Source organism: Podarcis raffonei, chromosome 5 (assembly GCF_027172205.1).
Source record: "Podarcis raffonei isolate rPodRaf1 chromosome 5, rPodRaf1.pri, whole genome shotgun sequence".
NCBI lineage: Eukaryota > Metazoa > Chordata > Lepidosauria > Squamata > Lacertidae > Podarcis > Podarcis raffonei.
In genome coordinates, this window is record NC_070606.1 from 73,394,938 (window position 1) to 73,419,806 (window position 24,869).

General features: G+C 43.7%; 1 protein-coding gene across 1 annotated transcript in view; it reads right to left on the minus strand.

Moving 5' to 3' along the window:
- Window positions 1-16,643, minus strand: part of SPHKAP (SPHK1 interactor, AKAP domain containing) — an 84,868-nt gene extending 68,225 nt beyond the window's left edge. The window contains exon 1 of the mRNA XM_053390126.1: window positions 16,214-16,643. Within this exon, the coding sequence (XP_053246101.1) occupies window positions 16,214-16,248 (35 nt within the window). The 5' untranslated portion in view covers window positions 16,249-16,643. The remainder of the gene's footprint in view (window positions 1-16,213) is intronic.
- Window positions 16,644-24,869: the final 8,226 nt, after the last annotated feature.

The following is a 24,869-nucleotide window of genomic DNA, read 5'->3' on the forward strand; positions in this document are numbered from 1 at the left end:
GAGCCAGGTGTATTCATGGGCTTAATAATATGTATCACTCTAGAAATGGCAACAAAACATACATTGCTCAACTTGTTCTGTGCCTTCAACTGGTACTGGCATAGGTGTAAAGCCACAAAGGACAGTGAGGCCATCTGAAATCGATAGAAAGAAGATTCACTGATGCACAACCTATTCTGACTCCTCTAACACAGTGCAGCGGGGCTGGATCTAGACACATAAAAAAAACATTTCAGGAAAATGCGTATTTACGTTGGCAAAAGACGGAACTCTACAGTGCCATCTGATGGCAGTGTTGTGACATATTTAAAATGTTTTTATTTAGAGATGAAGAAGTGTTTAAGAAGGCCAAAAAAACCTTGAGAGATTATTTTGAGATAAATATGAGCACCAATGTGGAAAAAAGAGTAATCTGGGACGCAAGTAAAGCTGTTATGAGAGGGTTCTTGATACAACAGAATGCATTAAAGAAGAGAATCCAGAATGAGAAGAAAGATAAAATTTTGGAGAAAATAAAGGAAAGTGAAAAAAAATTGAGAGCAAAAACTAAGTCGCAAGAGATTTTGAGAGAAATAAAGTTATATCAAGTGCAATATATGAAAATGATGAATCAAGAGATTGAATGGAAAATTAAACAAATGAGACAAAAGACATTTGAGTCGGCTAATAAATGTGGGAAACTGCTGGCTTGGCAAATGAAAAAAAGACAAAAATTAAATACAGTTACAAATTTAGAAGTGGAAGGAAGGAATATACAGAACCCAGCTGAGATTAGAAATTGTTTCCAGAGGTATTTTAAACAACTATATACACAAGGGCCACAGAAAGAAACTGACGTAGACTGATTTTTGAAAACAAATGGATTACAAAAAATCTCTCAAGAAAATAAATTAATGTTGAACTATAAAATAACTGAACAGGAGATAGAAGGTGCCATTCAGAATATGCAATTGGGTAAATCTCCAGGACCGGATGGACTGACTTCTAGATACTACAGATCTTTAAAAGAATGGCTAGTACAACCTTTGAAAGAGGTCTGTAATGAAATAATGGAGGGGAAAAGGGCACCAGAGTCGTGGAAAGAAGCATATATCACACTTGTACCGAAAATAGAGACTGAAAAGATGCAGCTTAAGAACTACCGTCCCATATCACTGCTCAACGTGGATTACAAAATTTTTGCAGATATTTTGGCTAAAAGACTAAAAAGAGTGTTAGTGGAAGAGATACATAAAGACCAAGCAGGCTTCCTCCCAGGAAGACATCTATCTGACAATGTGAGAAACATAATTAATATTTTAGAAAAATTACAAGTGAATATAAATACTAAGGCAGTTTTAATATTTGTGGGTGCGGAGAAAGCTTTTGACAACATTTCTTGGAGTTTTATGAAAAAGAACTTACAGGGTATGGGGGTAGGCCAAGGTTTTGAAAATGGTATAAGTGCAATATATTCTGAACAAAAGGCCAAATTAATTGTAAATAATGTGGTGACGGAAGAATTTAAGATAGAAAAAGGGACACGACAAGGTTGCCAAATCTCCCCATTGCTTTTTATATCGGTCCTGGAGGTTTTGCTGAATATGATTAGAAGGGACCAGTTGGTTAAAGGTATACAGGTCGGAACCAAACAGTAAAAATTGAGAGCATTTGCAGATGACTTAGTATTGACGTTACAGGAGCCAGAATCTAGTACTAAAAGGGTTTTAGAACTGATTCAAGAATTTGGTCAGGTTGCAGGGTTTAAACTGAATAAGTCAAAAACCAAGGTTTTAGAGAAAAATTTAACACCAATTGAGAGAGAGAGGTTTCAGAATGAGACAGGTTTAACAGTGGTTAAGAAAGTTAAATACTTGGGGATTAACATGACAGCAAAAAATGGGAATTTATTTAAAGACAACTATGAAAAATGCTGGGTTGAAGTGAAAAAAGACTTAGAAATATGGTCAAATTTGAAGCTCTCACTGCTGGGCCGTATTGCTGCGATAAAAATGAATGTATTGCCTAGAATGTTGTTTTTGTTTCAAACATTGCAAATTGTGGACAAAATGGACTGTTTCAAGAAGTGGCAGAGAGATATTTCTAGATTTGTCTGGCAGGGCAAGAAGCCTAGAATAAAATTTAAAATATTAACAGATGCAAAGGAAAGAGGTAGATTTGCCTTGCCAGACTTTAAACTTTACTATGAATCAGCAGCTTTTTGCTGGTTGAAAGAATGGCTGCTTCTTGAAAACACAGACATTTTGGATTTGGAAGGTTTTAACAACGTATTTGGATGGCATGCATATCTGTGGTATGACAAGGTCAAAGTGCATAAAGCATTTAAAAACCACATTGTCAGGAAAGCATTGTTTAATGTTTGGATAAGATATAAGGACTTATTGGAAAATAAAACCCCATGGTGGCTGTCACCGATGGAAGCGAAAGCTCAGAAAAAGCTCAATATGGAGGTCAAATGGCCGAAATATTGGGAAATTTTGGAACAAGATGGAGATAGACTGAAATTGCAGAGTTTTGAGAAACTAAAGAACAAAGTGCGAGACTGGCTTCATTATTACCAGATAATGGAGGCATATAATTTGGACAAGAAAATTGGCTTCCAGGTGGAAAAATCAAAATTAGAAACAGAACTGTTAGAACCCAAAACTAAGATTCTGTCAAAGATGTATAACCTGCTGTTGAAATGGAATACTCAGGATGAAACGGTGAAATCTGCTATGATTAAATGGGCACAAGATGTTGGATATAACATAATGATGGCTGACTGGGAACAGTTATGGACCACAGGTATGAAATTTACGACATGCAATGCCTTAAGAGAGAATATTATGAAAATGATATACAGGTAGTACATGACCCCAGTCAAGCTCGCAAAAATCTATCATTTGCCCGATAATAAATGTTGGAAATGTAAAGAAACTGAAGGTACATTTTTTCACCTTTGGTGGACGTGCCCAAGGATTAAGGCTTTCTGGGAGATGATTTATAATGAATTGAAAAAGGTATTTAAATATACCTTCTTGAAGAAACCAGAGGCCTTTCTCCTGGGCATAGTCGGCCAATTGGTGTTAAAGAAGGATAGAACTTTCTTTATGTACGCTACAACAGCAGCAAGAATACTTATTGCAAAGTATTGGAAGACACAAGACCTACCCACTCTGGAAGAATGGCAGATGAAGGTGATGGACTACATGCAATTGGCGGAAATGACTGGCAGAATCCGAGACTAGGGAGAAGAGTCGGTGGAAGAAGATTGGAAGAAATTTAAAGACTATTTACAGAAATATTGCAAAATTAATGAATGTTAGAATGATGTTGGATTGAAGTTAAGTGGTTTCTAGCTGTAATGGTATAAAAGAATATGTAAAAATGGATTTTTAAATAGGCAAAAATTTAATGCTATAACAATTTAAGATTAAAGATCAGGATAAAATAAGGAGGGAAAGGAATTGTTGAACTAATAAATTGAACTGGAATACAAAAAAGGGAGGTATGAGGAGGTCCGGTAAACAAGTAAATGAAAGATAAGTGATGAAAAGATTGAATTGTTTTTAACTATTTTTATTTTGTATTTTTTCTTTTTTCTTTTTCATTTTGTAATATTGTAAAAACCTTAATAAATATTTATCAAAAAAATAAAATAAAATGTTTTTCTTTACTAATGTAGCTGAGTTTGAACTCTCTCTAAGGGATGACTACCAAGATGAATTTGACGAAACTGCAGGAGGCAGTGGAAAACAGGAGTGCCTGGCATGCTCTGGTCCATGGGGTCATGAAGAGTCAGACATGACTAAATGGCTAAGCAACAATAAAATTAAAACATCAGCCCTATATTCATATGTGACTAAATGTAAGAGCCCTGCTGTTTCAGTCCAGGAAGCCTGAAAGCTGTGTTTGAAAGCATCTGAGCACTTGCCCCTTGTTGATCTTAAGCATCAGGTATTCAGTGGTATACTGCCTCTGAATCTGGAGGCTGCACAAAGCCATCATTCCTAATAGCTGTTGATTGAGTTTCCTTTATCCCATGGGTTCTCTTTATCCCTCTAAGCCAGTGGAAATCAAAGCATACAAAAGTGAATCCCATAATAAATCAAGCCTGCATTGTGCAAAGGAGTGCTTTCTCTTGCCTCACCTGGATCTATTGCTTTTCAATTTCACTGGATGATCCCTAGCATTATGAGACAGGGGATGGGGGAAAGTTATCCCCGACCAATTTTTCCTAAACATTTACCATCTCCTCCCCTGCTGAGTCACTTTCCCCCTTAAATGTAAAAAAAGCCCCAGGTGCTGCAGCCTTTTCATGGAGGACATTTGGATCATTTGGGGGGGTGTCCTTTCTTGTTCTTTTTGGAACATTATACCATCATTTGGGGATGGGCTGAACGAAATGTATGCAGCATTCCAAACATGGCTGCATCGCAAACTTATATAAAGGCATGGTACTGGCAGCTTTTCTGTCAGCCCTTTCCCTAATAATCCCTGGCGTGGAATTTGTTTTTTCAATGTGGCCACATGCTGAGTGAACAATTTCATCGAGACACCCTCTGCAGAGCTACGCCGCTTCTTCCTCAGCAAACTTTGCTCTTTTGTATGCTTAGTAATTTTATCTTTAATCATGCTTCCCACTAATACACCCGGAATGAACATTTAAGCTAACCAACCTGTAATTTCATGGATTCCCATATATCCCTTTTAAAAAGCTGGCATTGGCTGGATTAGCACATCCCAATATGCACAAACTGTGGCACAGGGCAATGGTGACCAGTTTACTCTTCCCCTTTCCTTCCCACTCATCCGCAGAGAAAACAAGCCATGATCACCAGCTGAGTGTTACATCCAAACCAAAGATTGTAGCTTGCTCTGCTCAAATGAACCACAATTGGTAAACCAAGAACTACCACGTTTTTGGTGGTGGGTTTTTGTTTTTTGTGGAGTAAAACAAACCACAACCCCTGGTTCACACGTAAAGCTAAGACAGTTTATTTCTTCCCAACATGAATGGGAAGGAGCAAAGCAGGCATGATAAATTAATGCATAGTAAACCATAGAGGGACATGGGTGGCGCTGTGGGTTAAACCACAGAGCCTAGGGCTTGCTGATCAGAAGGTTGGCGGTTCAAATCCCCACGACGGGGTGAGCTCCCGTTGCTCGGTTCCTGCTCCTGCCAACCTAGCAGTTCAAAAGCATGTCAAAGTGCAAGTAGATAAATAGGTACCGCTCCGGTGGGAAGGTAAACGGTGTTTCCGTGCGCTGCTCTGGTTTGCCAGAAGCGGCTTAGTCATGCTGGCTACATGACCCGGAAGCTGTACGCCGACTCCCTTGGCCAATAAAGCGAGATGAGCGCCACAACCCCAGAGTCGGTCATGACTGGACCTGATGGTCATAATAATAATAATAATAATAATAATAATAATAATAATAATAATAATAATTTATTATTTATACCCCGCCCATCTGGCTGAGTTTCCCCAGCCACTCTGGGCGGCTCCCAATCAGTGTTAAAAACAGTACAGCGTTACATATTAAAAACTTCCCTGAACAGGGCTGCCTTAAGATGTCTTCTGAATGTCAAGTAATTATTTATCTCTTTGACATCTGATGGGAGGGCATTCCACAGGGCGGGCGCCACTACCGAGAAGGCCCTCTGTCTGGTTCCCTGTAGCCTCACTTCTCGCAATGAGGGAACCGCAAGAAGGCCCTCGGCGCTGAATCTCAGTGTCTGGGCTGAACGATGGGGGTGGAGACGCTCCTTCAGGTATACAGGACCGAGGCCGTTTAGGGCTTTAAAGGTCAGCACCAACACTTTGAATCATGCTCGGAAACGTACTGGGAGCCAATGCAGATCTCTCAGAACCGGTGTTATGTGGTCCCGGTGGCCACTCCCAGTCACCAGTCTAGCTGCCGCATTCTGGATTAATTGCAGTTTCCGGGTCACCTTCAAAGGTAGCCCCACGTAGTAGTCCAAGCGTGAGTCCAGGAGATCTTGCAGTAGTCCAAGCGTGAGATAACTAGAGCATGCACCACTCTAGCGAGACAGTTCGCGGGCAGGTAGGGTCTTAGCCTGCGTACCAGGTGGAGCTGGTAGACAGCTGCCCTGGACACAGAGTTAACCTGCGCCTCCATGGACAGCTGTGAGTCCAAAATGACTCCCAGGCTGCGCACCTGGTCCTTCAGGGGCACAGTTACCCCATTCAAGACCAGGGAATCCCCCACACCAACCTGCTGCCTGTCCCCCAAAAACAGTACTTCTGTCTTGTCAGGATTCAACCTCAATCTGTTAGCCGCCATCCATCCTCCAACCGCCTCCAGGCACTCACACAGGACCTTCACCGTCTTCACTGGTTCTGATTTAAAGGAGAGGTAGAGCTGGGTGTCATCTGCATACTGATGAACACCCAGTCCAAACCCCCTGATGATCTCTCCCAGCGGCTTCATATAGATATTAAAAAGCATGGGGGAGAGGACAGAACCCTGAGGCACCCCACAAGTGAGAGCCCAGGGGTCTGAACACTCATCCCCCCCCACCACTTTCTGGACACTGCCCAGGAGGAAGGAGCGGAACCACTGTATGACAGTGCCCCCAGCTCCCAACCCCTCTAGACGGTCCAGAAGGATGTTATGGTCAATGGTGTCAAAGGCCACTGAGAGATCCAGCAGAACTAGGAAACTGCTCTCACCTTTGTCCCTAGCCCGCCGGAGATCATCAACCAGCGCGACCAAGGCAGTTTCAGTCCCATGGTGAGGCCTGAATCCCGATTGGAAGGGATCCAAATGGTCCATTTCCTCCAGGCGTGCTTGGAGTTGTTCAGCAACCACCCGCTCAATCACCTTGCCCAAGAATGGCAGATTTGAGACTGGGCAATAGTTGGCCAAATTGGCCGGGTCTAAAGATGTTTTTTTAAGAAGCGGTTTAATGACCGCCTCTTTCAGCGGGTCTGGGAAGGCTCCCTCACAGAGGGAAGCATTCACCACCCCGCAGAGCCCATTGCCCAGCCCTTCCCGGCTTGCTTTTATCAGCCAGGATGGGCAAGGATCAAGGAGACAGGTGGTCGGTTTCACTTGTCCAAGCAGCCTGTCCACATCCTCGGAGATAACAGATTGGAATTAATCCCATGTAACAGGACCAGACAGAACTCTAGCACTCTCCCGCCCTGGCCCTGCTCCCACGGTGGAGTCTACCTCCTTCTGAATCTGAGCGATTTTATCTGCAAAAAACTTTGCAAAAGCATTGCAGGAGATCTTGGAGTCCCTACCAGGCCCCGGTGGTACAGGTGGTTCCACTAGATTGCGAACCACCTGAAAAAGTCTGCTGCTGCTGTTTTCTGCAGATGCAATGGAGGTGGCGAAGAAGGCCCTCTTCGCCGTCGCCATTGCCACTTGGTAGGCTCGACGTTGAGCTCTAGCCCGTGTCCGGTCTGATTCAGAATGAGTTTTCTGCCACCGGCGCTCTAGCCGTCTCAACGATTGTTTCATCACCCTCAGCTCCGGGGAAAACCACGGGGCTGTCCGGGCTCCATGCAATCGGAGAGGGCGCTTCGGAGCCAGACAGTCAATAGCCCTGGTTAACTCCGCATTCCAGCGGGCCACCAGGGAATCAGCTGAAAGGCCATCAACTTGGGATAAAGCATCCTCTACCACTCTCTGGAAGCCAATTGGATCCATTAAGTGGCGGGGGCGGACCATCCGAGTCGGTCCCACCTCCCTGCAGAGGGGAAGGGTTGCGGAGAAGTCCAGTTGCACCAGGAAGTGATCTGACCATGGCACTTCTTTTGTTTCACTTTTAGTTAGTGTCAGATCACCAACATCCATAGAGGTGAACACCAAGTCTAAGGCATGTCCACGGCTATGAGTTGGGCCAAACTTATTCAGGGACAGCCCAATGGAGGCCATGCTTTCCACAAAGTCCCAAGCGGCCCCTTGTAAAGTTGTGTCGGCATGGATGTTAAAATCCCCCAGGACAACCAAGCTAGGTGTCTCCAGGAGCATATCCGCCACGACCTGAAGCAGCTCGGGCAGGGAATCCTTGGTGCAGCGGGGAGGTCGGTACACCAGTAGGAATCCTGTACTGCCCCTATTGCCCAACTTCCAGAACATGCACTCAGAAAACTGGGTCTTCCCAATAGGACACCTGGTGCAGACTAATGACTTCCTAAAAATCACCGCAACCCCCCCTCCCTGCCCACATGACCTGGGTTGCTGTGCGTAAGAGAAACCTGGTGGGCAAGCAGCGGCAAGGACAGGCCCATCTGCTTCATCCAACCAGGTCTCTGTCACACATGCCAGGTCAAATCCTCCATCCACAATCAGGTCGTGGATGGCAGTGGTTTTATTCATCATTGACCTGGCATTGCACAGCAACACTTTCAGGTCATGTGGGTTTCCCTTGCTGATTACTGTATCCTTCCGGTCAGGACCAGACCTGGAGGCAGGGATAGTCCTCAAACAATGACTAAACCTGTCTCCTCGGTAATGACATGGTCTGGTCTTAGCATAACTCCTCCTCCTGCCCGTGATCACTGAGATCGGGTGTCCCAATACATCCCCCCCTGTGGAACCTGCCCCACCCAATCTATTGGCTGAGGCCCACTCCCAGGCAGCCATGACCCTTCCCCCTAAAAAGCAAAATACAAACTATATAATAATTTAACAGAATAATAATAATAATAAAACAAAACAAAACAGAACAGAACAAAACAAAACAAAGCAAGAAACAATAGCGCTGACTAAATGCTTATCCCACCCCCAGCAAAAATAAAATAATGAAATAATATAATATTATAAAAAACAACAACCACCATTTAAGGTGCTGCAAATTAAAAGCAATTAAAACATTTAAAACCATTTTGTCCATTGCTGCCGGTAGCTGCTCAGGCCTCTAAACTGTAGTGGTAGTGCAGGCCCCACCCCCTAGGCCGGATGGAGTTGGCAGGAGAGGGAGCGGTCTTCCCAGCACTCACACAAGCAGCAACAGCAGCCAGTCAGGGGTCACTTTACCTTTACCTTTAAACCATAGCATCATAGAGTGGTAGAGTTGGAAGGGATCACAGGGGTCACCTGGTCCAACCCCCGCAATGCAATCCTTATCCAATCTGAAACCACACCAGACCCTGCTTAGCTTTGCAAATGTGCCATCAGTTTTATTGCTGCACCACTAGGAGGATCTGCAACTTATCATGAGATGCAAATACAGCCATTATGCTGGCTACATTTCAGACTTTCAGCAACGAGGCCAATTTTTATGGCAAGCTGCATATTTTTCTTAGAAGGTCAACATTTTCATATTTCAGCTCTTTATGAACCCTGGGTAGATGCCATCTGGATCCACTGACTTGTTAATTTTGTAGTCTACTTATAAGCCCCAGAACTTCATGTCTCTTCACTTCTCCTTCAGTTCCTCAGCTACCCTCCCTGGAAATAAATGCTTCAGGTGTGGATTATCTTCCACAATGAAATCCAAAGGAAGTAATACAGTGTTCAGCTCCTTTGCAATCTCTTTGTCCTACAGCTGAGGCCAGAGGTCAGTACAAAATGCAACCTAGGCAAGATGGACAACAACTGAACACCTGCCTCTAATTTGCACTCTGATTATCTATGCACTCCTAGCTAATAAGATATTGTTTCTATGACCACCTGCAGTTCTGCTCCTAAACTATCAAGCTAAACTCTACACATACAGCTTGTTATCGGTTTGATGCCACAGGCAATTATTCCATTAAGAAAACAGCCTCCGGCATATCCCACTTCTTTATAATTTATAATGGGGTTGAAATTGAACGCCATAGGAATAAAATAATTTGAGAGCACAAGCCTGGCCACATGGAGAGAAAGTTATTGCCTACCCAGATTCTGCAGATATAGAACAATAGTTTTGCTGACTCTAAATGCTTGACATAGGAAGCTGCCACACCAGGTCAGACTATTTGGCAATCTAATGCCAGCAGTCGGCAACATTTTCTTCTCTCAAGAGCGCCACAAGCAAGCTCTGGGCAGGGCCAAAGCAAAACATTCCTTTATCTCTCTCTTTCTGCCATTCTGTTCTCTCTCTGAACACATTCACACCATACATCTAAAGCACTATGACAGCACTTTTATGGCTTCTCCTAAAGAATTCTGGGAGCTGTAGCTTAAGGGTATTGAGAGTTGTTAGGAATCTTTATTCCTCACACAGAGCTACAATTTTTAGAGTGGTTTTTAGCAATCACTTGCTCTTCCCAGGCAACTTTGAGGCTGGCTACTGCAGATATAGACACTGCTTTCCAATCACAGGCTCTGCCGATAGGCTACACAAAGTCATGGAGCCCCTCAGACACGCAACACAGAATAATACAATCAAAGAAGTGTTGAGTTGCAAAGGACCACGAGGGTCATCTAGTCCAACCCCCTGCAATGCAGGCATATTTTGCCCAATATGGGGCTCAAACCCACAAAGCTGAGATTAAGAGTCTCGTGCTACTCCTACCTATCGGCAATAAAATCCCATCTTCCCCAAGGAGCCTTAGGAGCAACGCCACGCTTTACAAGTGAACCCTATAATCCCCAAATGAACAGACACAAAAGATATGCAATGGACAAGAGAGATGTGCATTCCATTATGACACACAACAGTCCTCACAAGCAAGGTCCTTATGAACAGCTCAGGACACTAAGGGACATCATAGCTATTTGAATTCCATAGAATACTACAGGATTCAGATCAGAAGTATTCTTCAAGGATATGCCATGGACCACCTGAACCAAGCCCACAGGCCACAGGTGGCCCATGGACCAGAGTTTAGGAACCCCTGGAACAGGTGAAGGGTGAGCTACAAACATGTTAAATAAATGAATATCTATTTTAGCTTATGCACTAAATTAAATAAATTAACTATTTAAATTATAGATCTGGACATTTTAGTAATAGTTCATACCTTACTTAAATCAAGGTAGGAAAACATTCAGTGCTTAACCTCTAAAAGCAAATGCTGCAAAGCTTGATTTACCTCCTTTGCTCCAACAATTGGCTGTATGCTCTCCCGTGATTAATCAATTTCACAACAAATTGCTCTCATAGTTCATGTTGTGAAAAAGGGACTTAACAACACTACATCATTAAGTATGATTTATGAGGCACGCTGGAAAGAGCCACTTACCAGAGCTTGCAAAGTGAGGCCACGATTAAATGGCATTTTTAGCTGTAATTTCTTAACAACTGGGTGCTTACTGCTTGGCAGTTAACCTACATATGGGAGAAACTGTTGGCTCATTCTGCCATGATGACCATTTATGGAGCAGCTGATTATCTTAATACACCTGAGTTAAATGACACCAAGAAGCAGCTGACAAGAACCATGTCTCTATCTGGTGAACCCAGTCTTATTGGTATTGGCCACCAGCTTGCATGGTACAAGTAAGTCAGCATCCAGTTCTGTCTCGGCTCTGAAATTTTACATTTCAGCTCTATATTCTTGCAACATTCCAGTAGGACAGGCATGGGGAACCTGTGACTCTCCAGCAGCCACTGGACTCCAATTCCCATCAGCCCCCCAGCCAGCATGATCAATGGTCACAGATGATGGAAGCTGAAGTCCAATCACACCTGGAGGGCCCATCTTTGCAGTTGTATAAGCTAGAAATTATTTGTACCTGTTGACGTAGGATTGTGCTAGGTATTGCTGCTCCTGCCCCCAATATCTAATATGTGCAAATTTTGCACAACCTGGCAGTTCCACAGTTGCATGTGCTCTGTCTCAAGTTGCTTACATACACCACAATCTTTTTAAAAAATTATTATTTGAATGCTGCCTTTCCAGTTAAAAAACCATGCTTAAGGTGACATGCAACATGGGGGGAAATCACATAATTACAAACATAACAAAAGTAGTCATAAACAATAAAACATCAAAAAGTGCACAACCAATTTGCACACTTTCCACACAAATCATAATAAATATGCAAAAAATAATATAAATAAGAGGAACATGCACATACCAAGAAATAGCCTAACCCAAGTGTTAATGCATCTGTGCAACATGCTGGATATGTCACAGCACCAGTGAAACACCATACTTTTGTGACACTGCACAGGTGGCAAGGATGTTTGCAAAGGATTTGGCTGATAAAATACTTGTGTGACAGGGACAGTGTCCCTACTCCGCTGACTTAAAAAACACGGTAAGATTCAAGAACTTTAATTCTCTGGCAGCAATTTATGTCTATTATGCTACCACAACATTCATGCAGCAGCAGTTTAATAAAATCATCCTTTGTGACACTGCTCTGGAGAAGCAGTTTATCCCTCTCCTTCCAGGTGGTGCAGCAAGTCATAACACCCAGACACAAGTTGCCTAAATCCAATTATTGCAACTTTACTGATTTGTGGATCCGATTATGTTTTATACTGCCTCAGAGTGATATGGTATCTTCACGTAAAGGGGCATGGATCATCATAGGGAGATGAATCGTTTCACTTTTAGGGCTTATCATGCAATTACATCTTTGCCAAGACAAGTAGGAGCACTTTTTCTATGACAGCAAGCACAGGAAGTTGTAAAATTTAAATGTGACTCAAGTGAATTTCAATAATGTCAAGGAGTGAAATAACATAGATGAGAGAATGCAGAATTCTAGAAGCCTGATCAACAACAACCTTCTCGTGCCAGAAATTGCTTCAACTACTACTTAAGGGAGGGGTAGCCAAATGTTGTTGTCCATTACCTCCAGCCAGCAAGACCAATGTTTAGGGATAAGAGGTGGTATAGTCCTGCAACATCTGAAGGGTCACAGGTAAAAGTAAAGGTAAAGGTACCCCTGCCGTACGGGCCAGTCTTGTCAGACTCTAGGGTTGTGCGCTCATCTCACTCTAGAGGCCGGGAGCCGGCACCGTCTGCAGACACTTCCGGGTCACGTGGCCAGTGTGACATCGCTGCTCTGGTGAGCCTGCACCAGCGCAGCACACGGAACGCTGTTTACCTTCCCGCTATAAAGCAGTACCTATTTATCTACTTGCACTTAAAGGTGCTTTCGAACTGCTAGGTGGGCAGGAGCTCACCCCACCGCGGGGATTCGAACCGCCGACCATACGATCGGCAAGTCCTAGGCACTGTGGTTTTACCCATTAAGGGTCACAGGTTCCTCACCCCTAACCTGACATCAATGATGTGAAAAGGACTAGCACATTAACCTTAAACAGATTCATGAAAATAGGTGGGACTTAAGAATTAAGTCCCCCTAAGTTCAACGTGACTTTCTCTCTGGCAAGTGTTTTTCTTGGGATTGAAGCCTTGCACTGAAATTCCATAATGTCTACTTACTCAGAAATAAACCCCATCGAGTCCACTGAGACAAATGAACATAGGATTGCAGTCTTAATGGCTCTGAATACAGTGGTACCTCGGGTTACATACGCTTCAGGTTACAGACTCCGCTAACCCAGAAATAGTACCTCGGGTTAAGAACTTTGCTTCAGGATAAGAACAGAAATCGTGCAGTGGCAGTGGCGCAGCGGCAGCAGGAGGCCCCATTAGCTGAAGTGGTGCTTCAGGTTAAGAACAGTTTCAGGTTAAGAATGGACCTCCAGAATGAATTAAGTGCTTAACCCGATGTACCACTGTATAGCTGTTCGAGATTTGAACTGAAGTACAGTAGTTAATAAGCACAATATGCCGTATCTCAGTCTCACTGCATACATTACATTTTTCATGTGTACACACAGTGCATGCGCTAAAGCCATAATGCACAACAAAGGCATGTGTGTGCTTTGGCAGACACAGACATGGACATAAAATACACATAAATACACCAGCGAGATAGTGCTTGCTTAGGGCTCCCTACAATCTGAAATAAGTGGAAGGTTCTTGATCCTATTAACAAGCTAGCGATTAACAGCAATATTAACATAATCTCTCAAATCCATAGGAGCACAGCCTCCTTGAGCTCTTTATAGGCATCTCATGGTTTTATCTTCTGTTTACCTCTGGAGTTGTTTTACTACAAAGCTAATTTTCTTTCGCTTTAAGGAATTGTGATGGAATGATGAAAGAGAGATCTCACTGGTTATAAGCAAATGTAGTTTGTTAGTCTTTAAACTGCCTTTTCAAATATTGGTTTGTCAAAATGAAAAAGCTAAATCATATTGAAAAAGGAAGCCATTAAAAAGCCTGCAGCAACCATATCCAATTTTTCCCCTTATCAGTTTTGTTCTCACAGTGGAAACTGACTCTTAATTTACACCCTCTGCTGTTCAAATATGAGACATGTTTTGCAAAACACACAGGACTGCTGCCCTTGTATTCTGTTCAGCTACTTGCAGTGTGTATGAATGAGACAGATGCTGTCCATTAAGAGATGAAGAGGCTTGAAGATGTCCGGTTGTTTATTTTTAACCACACCTCCAAGATACCATTAACCTTGCATAACGATTTTATATATTTGCTTGATGAGCTGGGTTAGCCCAAAGCAGTGAAAACTGTTTCATTAGCCAAAAGGATACACCATAAATCCATTGCTTCTTGTAGCAGTTGTGCTCACAACCTGTGTATGTAGGTCAGAGAGAGATGTATGTAGGCCAGCAACAATATATTGTGTGGAACAAAACTAAACAGTAATGAACATTAACATTGCATTTTATATGCATTAGAAAGTGCCTGGCTTCCTATCTGTGTCCTTAATACTGTTTGCACAAAATATTTAAGGCGAAAAATAGATTATCACAAAATCACAAGGGTCTGCGATGCTGACTTTGAAAACCTAGATCACTTCCACCTGCTTAATTCTGAATTACACATTAAACCATGCATTCCCTTAGAGCCCCAAGAAAACGTTATTGCTGCAGTGCCCTTCACACCTGGGAATGTGTGTGCTACTAAAACTCAACACAAGAGATTGTTTACATGGTGATGGCTAGCTTTTGAAAGCAATGCTGCTTATGGTTCCTACATCTAATAAAAAAGGTGGCACAGATAAATAACCAGGGTAGTATCCTATCAGTTCCTATTACCAAAATGCCACTCACACATTTTTTTAATGCTGAGACTTGAAAGCAAGAAGAGAACTTGATGGCATTTCAGGTGTGTGTTTGGTGTTGTCATTTTTGCCTGCCCAGTTTTAAAGCATATCAAAATTCACGTTAGCTTCACTCTGGCACATGGGCATATCATTAGAGCCGTCTCAAAACGAGTGCTCCAGGAGAAAGCCAATCCCATTCATGGAAATAATTTCGCAGGAAGATCACCCCCCCCAAAAAAAAGCAGTATTACTAGGGAAGCTGTCCACTGCTAGTATTCTCTGATACCTCATGCAAGGCAAGAAGCAATTTTCCAACCTAATTATTATTCGTTTCCTGGAGGGCTCACCTCCTAACAGAGAACATTCGCAACAAACATATCACATGTAACAACCACGGCTTTGCTCAACTGTTCCGAATTCCTTCCATTTCCACGTGCTCCGCGGCCAAGAGTCACATTTCCCTCAAGCCTCTGAAAAGCAAAGCTTCCTCCTGCATTTATGAGCGACATGATCAACCATGAATGAAACACAGCTCTTCTAATGAAGCGTCCCACTTGCAATGCCAGGCTGGGTGTTTCGCGTGTGAACGCCCGCTCGCGTGTTTAGGAAGGATTTCGACGCAGGCGAACAGCAAGAACCTTATTTATCAGCAGTGTCCTCCTAACGTGCTGGGGATGAGGGAGGAAGAAAAGGCTGAGTTGGGCAGCAGCTAGTTTAAAATTCGGAAGATGGCCGAGCCTTTCGATGCTTCCCCCCCCCCTTAAATTCCCGCTCGTCATTGTGCACAAAACACACAGACACACACTCAAGCACAACTCCTCGGACCGTCCCATGAACGCATGGAGCCCTTACCGTCCCCCCGCAAGCTGGTCTCGGTCACGGATCTCCAAATGCGCCCTTGAAGAACGCCTCAGGCAGCGCGCAAGACACTGGAGCACTTCAGCTAGGATGTGCGTGTGGGTGTGCGTGTCTTGCGTGTTTTTAAAGTCAAACCCTCCTCCGGAGCTGCTGGCCAGGAGTGGCGAGAGGGAGGCGAGCTTCTCCCCAACCCAGCCACCCTCACCCCGGGAGGAGGGCACGGGGCAGCAGGCAGCAGCGGATCCAGAGGCTGCTGCTCCTCCTCGGGCGCCCTAGAGGGAGGGTCCCGCGCGCTGGCAGCTCGGCAGAAAGGGCTACAAAGCGGGAAGAGGGAGAGGTGGGCTCGGGCGCGGAGGAAAGCGCGGGTCCTTACCTCGAAGGGACCTTCAGCGTGGAATTCCCAGCCATTCGCAGGGCGGGATGCTCTTCCGCAGAGGGAGGAGGAGAGGCAAGGCAGACAGCGCTCCGCCACTTCTGGTAGTTCCCCCCGTCCTACTTGGCCGGCTTTAGTACGCGGTACAGCACAGCCCTGCCCTTTGCCGCCCTCTCCGCGCCCGCCTCCTTTTCAGGCTCTCCCTCCCGCGAATAGGAGGAGGCAGAAGGAGCCACATGGGAGTCGCTCGCTTCTGGCGCCAAGAGCCGCTCTGGAGGCTGCTGGTGGCTGAGGGAAGAGCTTGAAGGCCAGTGGGACACCCAGATTCAGATCCCCAGTCCAGCCCTCCAAGCTCACTGGGTGTGACCTTGTGGGTCAGCCACTATGGTTAGGGCTGTTCACACGTTACGCTGAGACGTGCGAGGAGCCTGTAGGCATGTACGAATGTCGTCCTTAAGGGTGTTCAAGCGTTACATCCGGCGAGCCTGCAGTGGGCGTGCAGCAGCTCGCTGACAGTTTTACAATTTGTTGCTGTTTAGTCGTGTCCGACTCTTCGTGACCCCATGGACCAGAGCACGCCAGGCACTCCTGTCTTCCACTGCCTCCCGCAGTTTGGTCAAACTCATGTTGGTAGCCTCGAGAACACTGTCCAACCATCTCATCCTCTGTTGTCCCCTTCTCCTTGTGCCCGCAATCTTTCCCAGCATCAGGGTCTTTTCCAGGGAGTCTTCTCTTCTCATGAGGTGGCCAAAGTATTGGAGCCTCAGCTTCACGATCTGTCCTTCCAGTGAGCACTCAGGGCTGATTTCCTTAAGAATGGATACGTTTGATCTTCTTGCAGTCCATGGGACTCTCAAGAGTCTCCTCCAGCACCATAATTCAAAAGCATCAATTCTTTGGCGATCAGCCTTCTTTATGGTCCAGCTCTCACTTCCATACATCACTACTAGGAAAACCATAGCTTTTACTATACGGACCTTTGTCGCAAGGTGATGTCTCTGCTTTTTAAGATGCTGTCTAGGTTTGTCATTGCTTTCCTCCCAAGAAGCAGGCATCTTTTAATTTCGTGACTGCTGTCACCATCTGCAGTGAGTTTTACAATTACTCACATGCAAACATTCAGTGAGTGTGCGGTCGTCGTGCTTGTATACACAATAGCTGAGCCGTGCAAATCGACAAGTGTACACACTTTTGTACAAACACTTCTGTGGTGTGTGTGTGTGAAAGTGACATGGAGAAAGGGGGCTGTGAAAAGTTTCTCTCCTGATGCTAGAACTCATGGGCATCCAACTAGGATGGCTTTAAAAGGCAATGAGGCAAACTCGTGAAGGATAAGGGCCATCAATGGTTACCAGGCAAAATGGCTATCCTCTGCCTCCACAGCTGGAGGCCGTAATGCTTCTGAAAACCAGTTTCTGGAAACCACAGGAAGGGAGAGTGTTCTCGTATGTGGGTTTTGTTTTGAAGTTTCCAACAGGAATCTGGTTGGCCACTGTGAAAGCAGGATGCTGGACTAGATGGGTCATTCGCCTGATCCAGCATGCTCTTTTTAGGTTACTGTGTACAGGGATCTTGTGCCTCTGTGTCCAGTGCAACATGAACAAGTCTATTGCGAATGACTACATGTGGTTAAAAGGGAGGCGGGTGGCGCTGTGGGTTAAACCACAGAGCCTAGGGCTTGCCAATCAGAAGGTTGGTGGTTAGAATCCCCGCGACGGGGTGAGCTCCCGTTGCTCGTTCCCTGCTCCTGCCAACCTAGCATTTCGATAGCATGTCAAAGTGCAAGTAGATGAATAGGTACCGCTCCGGTGGGAAGGTAAACGACGTTTCCGTGCGCTGCTCTGGTTCGCTAGAAGCGGCTTAGTCATGCTGACAACATGACCTGGAAGCTGTACACCGGCTCCCTCAGCCAATAAAGCGAGATGAGTGCCACAACCCCAGAGTTGGTCACGACTGGACCTAATGGTCAGGGGTCCCTTTACCTTTACCTTTACACGTGGTTAATTTAAAAGTCGACATGTGGACTAAAGGGCTTGAGAAAATGGAGTATGGATTCTGTGTAATGCTGTACACGTGTTGAATATACCAGTGTATGACTGCACCTCTAATCCTCAGTTATGCAGCTCACCATCTTTTAGCCTAACCTACCTTACAGGCTTGTTGTAAGGATGAAATTGGGGGGGACGGACCATGTACACCACCTGGAGCTCATTGGCTGAAAAAATGTGGTAAAATAAATGTAATATAGTATAAATAATAAATGCCCGAACTGGGTGGCTGGCTGGTGTGTGTGTGTGTGTGTGTGTGTGTGTGTGTGTGTAAAACTAGGAGGCACTGGACTTAGTTGTACCTGGATGAAGTTGGGTGTCATTTCTATTGTTGGAGAGAGACACAATACAGTTCTTGTCTGTCTTCCTAACCGGTGCATCTTTCAAGCCCTCCGTAACAATTTCCTTGAACAAAATGAAGGAAAGGCGATATATAGCTGTAAGAAATAAATACGGGCACCACAGTTCTCCATTTAGCTCAAAAGGATTATGGCCCTTTGTCAAATGTGGGCAGAAGTGGCTAGATGAATGATATGAAATGAATGTGTGTAGGAATGAAACTATAAGGTAGCAAAGGGTATCTTGCTCAGCCCTTGTATGTAGCAGGGAGGGGGGAAAGCCCCACTGAACTCAGTTAGATCCCCCCCACCTCCAAATAAGCACGCATGGGGTCAGGCTACACTTACAGACCCTCCAAGTGTCCTTGTTTTCCAGGGACATCCCCGATTTAGAAAAGCCGTCCCAGTTTCTGATTTCATCCTGTAATGTTCTGCTTTTCCTCAGGATGTCCCTATTTTCATTGGAGAAATGTTGGAGGGTATGAAGTTATCTGACCCCCGAGCCGTCTCAAAGCAATCCTATATAGGGAAGGTTTTTTAAATGTTTACTATTTTATTATGTTTTCATATGTGTTGGAAGCTGCCCAGAGTGGCTGGGGCAACCCAGTAAGATGTGTGGGCTATAAATAGTAAAATTATCCTTATGGAATGGGACATCCCTATTTTCATCAGAGAAATGTTGAAGGATATGCATTTAGGTGCTTTAATTATAGTACATTACATTTTGTACTATATGAATAAAGGAGGACAGAGAGGGGAAAGAGTTAATTATAGTACAGTTGGGGAATACAAATGCCAAATGGCTTTTATTTTCCAAAGAAATAAAATCCTGTTCTGGGTTCCTTGGTTCTGGTAGATTTGTTTAATTCTTTCAATGTAAATAGTGTAAATTGTGACATATTGTTATTGAATGTGCTGTATAATTCTACTCAATACTTGGTGTATGCTCTGTTTCTATTGCAGCCATGTCGGTACTACCCAATAAAAACTGCAGAAAAACACAGGCCTTGCTGAGCCCTTGCACACATAGCCTTTGCGATCATTTGAAGCCATTGGGACTTCTGTGACATGCAATGGGATCCTGACAGGACTGCAGGCAACAATTTAAAGCTTTGCACAATAGGATATATTCAATATATACTCCCATTTAGAAGTGTGGGGGGGGGGAGATGCCCTGCAGAGAACTGCCAATATTTTGAGACCTATTTTCTTTGAAAAGCCATGCTGCAGCTGGATTCCCATTCTTGCAACTTAATTATCAGTTTCTTAACAATGGCAGATGTTTCTGAAAGCCTGAAAACTCAGATTGTGACAAAACTATTAAAACTGCTAGACTGAAATTTGGGCACAGTTCAGTCTGACTGAAATGACAAAAAGCATGTGGATGTTGACATGTGGGGCAACATTTGTAAGTGCCTAAAATCCAGTGTGTGTAGTAGGCCCAGATTGCAAAATCCATCTCCAGAATAAAATCCAGGGGTCACCTGTGCAATGTGGGTTTATCTGAACTGAAATTTATGCGCATATCCTCTATTTGAATGCTAGGCTCATCAAACGAACATCTGGTGACATCAGAGGTCAGACGAGCGGAGGAAAGGAAGGCATGGTCTCACTCCCCAACCCGCAAAGGCAAGTGACTGGGTTTCACCTGGCCTTGCCTAATGTGAAACATGAAAGTCATAAGAAGAGCCTGTAGGATCAGGCCAATGTCCCAATGTCTCACAATGAGCCAACCAGATACCCATGTGAAACCAGAGGCAGGATCTGGGTACAACAGCACTTTCCCCACCTGTGATTCACAGCATATTGCCTCCAATAGCCATTATGGCCAGAAGTCATAGCCATATTCTAGCTGCTCAACACAAAAGCCATTGGAACCTGCCAGCAAGGCTACAGCAAACAGTTTTGTTGTGCAACACAGCTTCTTTGCAGTCATCTTTCACATGCTCTGTTTCACAGTCTCTATTTTTTATTCTTCCACAAAAGCACAAATAAATGCCCTTATACATATTTTTAAAAAGCCAGCTGCGGTTAATGTGATTGGTAAGCAAGTGCTTCATTTTTGCTGGATCATGTGCATCTTACCATCCCCTTTCCTTTCTCCATTTCTCTGGCTTTTTTAGTTCATGCGGTATGAAACCTGCTGTCACGAAAGCTGCCATCTCCATCTGTAACATTGCTGACTGCTCTCATACAATAGCAGTTTTCCTCACAAGATTTCACCCGTTCATAATTGTTATGAATTGTTCATATTGAGGAAGCTAGGTCCAAAAGAAGCACAAAATGTAATATGGATGGTTTGTGGTTTTTTTGTTTTCTAAGTTATTTCTCTAAGGGTGGCACTATGGGTTAAACCACAGAGCCTAGGGCTTGCCGATCGGAAGGTCGGAGGTTTGAATCCCCGCGACGGGGTGAGCTCCTGTTGCTCAGTCCCTGCTCCTGCCAACTTAGCAGTTCGACAGCACATCATAGTGCAAGTAGATAAATAGGTACCACTCCAGCGGGAAGGTAAACGGTGTTTCCGTGCGCTGCTCTGGTTCACCAGAAGCGGCTTAGTCATGCTGGCCACATGACCCGGAAGCTGTACGCCGGCTCCCTTGGCCTGTAGAGCGAGATGAGTGCCACAACCCCAGAGTCATCCGCAACTGAACCTAATGGTCAGGGGTCCCTTTACCTTTAAGTTATTTCTCTAAGAAACAAAAGTGCCATTGGACAGCAAGAATCCTCTGCATCAATGCTAAAAGCTAATTTGGGATGTCATTTTACTTGTGCACTGCCATGGCTTTCCTATTCCTCCCAAATCTTTGTTATGTTGTTAACTACAAGTCTCAGCAGGAAATCCACCTACAACACATTCTCTTTCTTTGTACTAGGAAGGGTCCAACAGAGGATTCTCAGCACCCTTACCAAGCTCCAATTCACATGATTCTTTGAGGAAAGGCATTATATTTAAGCTGGTATGTCTGTTTGTAGGGTAGATCTGCCTTTAAGAGTCAGAATTCCCCGTAGTTCTCAAATAGCTGTTCCCATTCTCTAGCTACTGGGCCACAACTCAGCTTTTTGATAAATTGTGCTAGCCTGCAATCATTTTTTAATGAGTGCATTTGTGATCTCAAGATTTGGTTTCGGTGTCTGGCAGGCAAAGTTCAACTTCAGCTGCTTTGCTGTGCCATGATGAATAGAGGCGGCACATTTCCCTGTAACTGCAAAAAGCTACTTACGTGCTTTAAAAATGGTACTGATTTTATTCATGGGCTTATTTTTCCAGGTACATTGCTTGTTCGTAAAACGTAATATGGCCAAAGTATTTCTCATAAATATGATTATGTAGGTTCAACTTCAGTTTTTTTGGTAAATGGGAAACATTTTTATGCTTACAGTCCCACCCCCGCCCCAAGATACTGTACTTTCTGATGGGAGTATCTTTTCCCCACTTGGATTTGAATTTAGCTTAAAATTCCTTCAAGAAGCGAATGAAAAAGCACACAAATAATAATAATACTTGCATTCAGATCTTGAAGATGAGCAATGTGTGGTCTCCATGCTCACACTGTTCCTCTGAAGGTGGACACCAATACCATAATGATACCTGTCTTCAAAGTGGATGGATGTAGAGCGCATACTTTTCCATGCCATTGATGTCCTTAAAGGTTTCAGCTGATGCCAAACATGGTACCGTAATTTGCCTCTTTGCAGAGACTGGTCTCTCTGAGGTCGTTACTCCAATTCTCCAGAGATTGTACTGTGTGAACTATATCTTCTAGATTCAGATCAAGGCACTGTTTATGATCAGTGAATTTTAAAAAGTCTTGATTGCTATGATCTAGGGCTGCATCCTCAGGCATAAATATGGGAAATCAAGTTACATCTACTATATACTGTATTGTGGAAAGTTTGTCCGCTATGCATTTGGACACTTTTTAATATATCGAAACAAATTTGTGCACGATGTTCCAGAGATTAAGGAGCAGGTTGTTTCTATGTTTGGATACAATTAGATGCTATTTTGAATCAAGATAGTAGACTGAGCCTTTCAAAATGATACTCATTTTAACTAAATATTGCATAATGTCCTGGACATCAAGGAGTAGTTTCCCCCCTCTGTGTTTAGATACAATTGGAAACCATTATGAATCAAGGTGGCAAACTGAACCTTTCAAAACTACACTGATTTTAAACATTGATTTCAAAACTGCACTTTGTTTTGGTTTCCTGGAATTCCCGAACTGCTAGCATCGAACTTGTCCATAAGGCTGCGTCCTCAAGCACAGATAGAGGAAATTCACAATTGAATTGGCACTGAAAAGTAAAAATCTTCCTATTTTATTATGGACTGCCACTTTAGATGTGACCAAACCAAGATTTCACTAAAAGCCAGTTTCTGAGACAGGATTACAGTGCTAATTACTGCCTCCAGGAATGGATAGTGTATTAGTCATACTATGAAGCCACTGTTTCAACTCCTCAATAAGCACTTAAAATGACACACTAAAAAGGGCAAGTAACCTACTAGAAGTATGTGGAAGAATATGGAGAAGCCATATTTATTATGACTCCCTTTTTACCTACTTACAGCTGTTCTTTGCGTTCAACATGTGCAGTGCCCAGCACATCAATACAGATGGCAACAAGGGACACTTTTCAAAAACAATTGGTATTGTTTCTAGGCATCCAAGCCAGGACGGATTCCAATTGGTCATCCTGAGAGAGTTTGTTCCTGACCACAGCACACTCTTTTAGTGTCAGTAAATTATCGTAACCTGATTAAACTTTGATGACAGGGTTACTCTAGTAATGAGCCAGAGGCATCCGTTGTCCCCGCTGGTTATCCATCACTGACAAACCCATCTGACTTCTGGACAGCTTAACTGCTGAAAACATATAGATAAGCCCTGTGGTATTGTAATGCTTCTCTCCCAAGCCTGAATGAGGATGTTACAGTTTATATCAACTTTGACAATATTACTAGGTTACAGAGCAACAAGGGTAGAGATCTAGCTGTGATATGGAGTAGGGCTTTGTAAAAGTCTTGGATGGGCCATGCATTCCAGGCTATGATTTGAAGCCACCATTTTGCTGAAGCTAAGTAAGTCCCTGTCCACTCAATGCCTGGCTGGGTAACCACCTAGGAACTGTGTGAATGCTGCTTTGGCTACGGTCTGAGGCAAATAGAAAATAGAAACAGTCTGAGGCAAATAGCTCTACTTTGGAGACATCTGGACCACTTCTGACGCCAAGACAACTCAGGTCCAGGTTCTTATGTTCTCTCCTGGCATAGGCTAATGTAAAGCCTTGAAAGAGGTTATTCCAGGAAGGGGCTGAGCTGACTCACTGCATGATGACAGGTGAGCCTCTTCAAGGTGAGCATTCTACCAATGCACTGCCCAAAAGGTCCTCTTCCTTGTAGAAAAACCTCTGAATTTCATTATAGAGGGGGCACTCAGAGAAGGTCCCGTCTTGCTATCTTGTCTTCCATATAATGTAATAGTGCTTTTGGAATAAGATACAATATTCTGGAAAATATTTTTCTTGATTAGAGTGTCCTTTCCACATACTTTCTTTTCTTAATCAGCTAGTTGTGCTTACTGTAAAGTCTCATTTAGTTCATTGGGGCTTACTACCAGGCAGTTGGATATAGCATCAGAGCCATAAATTGCCAAGTATTAATAGAAGCTTTGTTAGGGTCTATACAGTCTTTTTTTCTGTGTAAAGTTCTGCACATCATAATAGGTCAAATGTCCTTGCTTTAGTGGAGTCACTAGCTTCCAAAACTCTCTCCCTCAACCTGTTATGCTGAACTGAATGAATATACTCCAATAATGTTAAATGCCAAGTTTTGGTGTTTTCTGTTTTGTGGCTATTTAAATATGGAAGATTGGGATGGTGTCACAGATTCAATAAATTTAAAACATGAAGATAATCTCAAAAGTGGTGGGGCTTTGCTTACTTCTATACATTTTGAAGTATTTAAGAGTCTACTTTGTTAAGCAATAGCTACTCATGAAGCATTTTGGAATTCAAGTAATCCAAGTTGAAAGAACTATTTCACTAAATGAAAACATGTTAGTTAACTTAACTGCAATATCAGAATAACAGGAGCTGTTTCAAAATTGCTTAACTAAGCAAGATAAAAATCAGAAGAATTGATGCTTTTGAATTATGGTGCTGGATGAGACTCTTGAGAGTCCCACGGACTGCAAGAAGATCAAACCTATCCATTCTGAAGGAAATCAGCCCTGAATGCTCACTGGAAGGACAGATCCTGAAAGC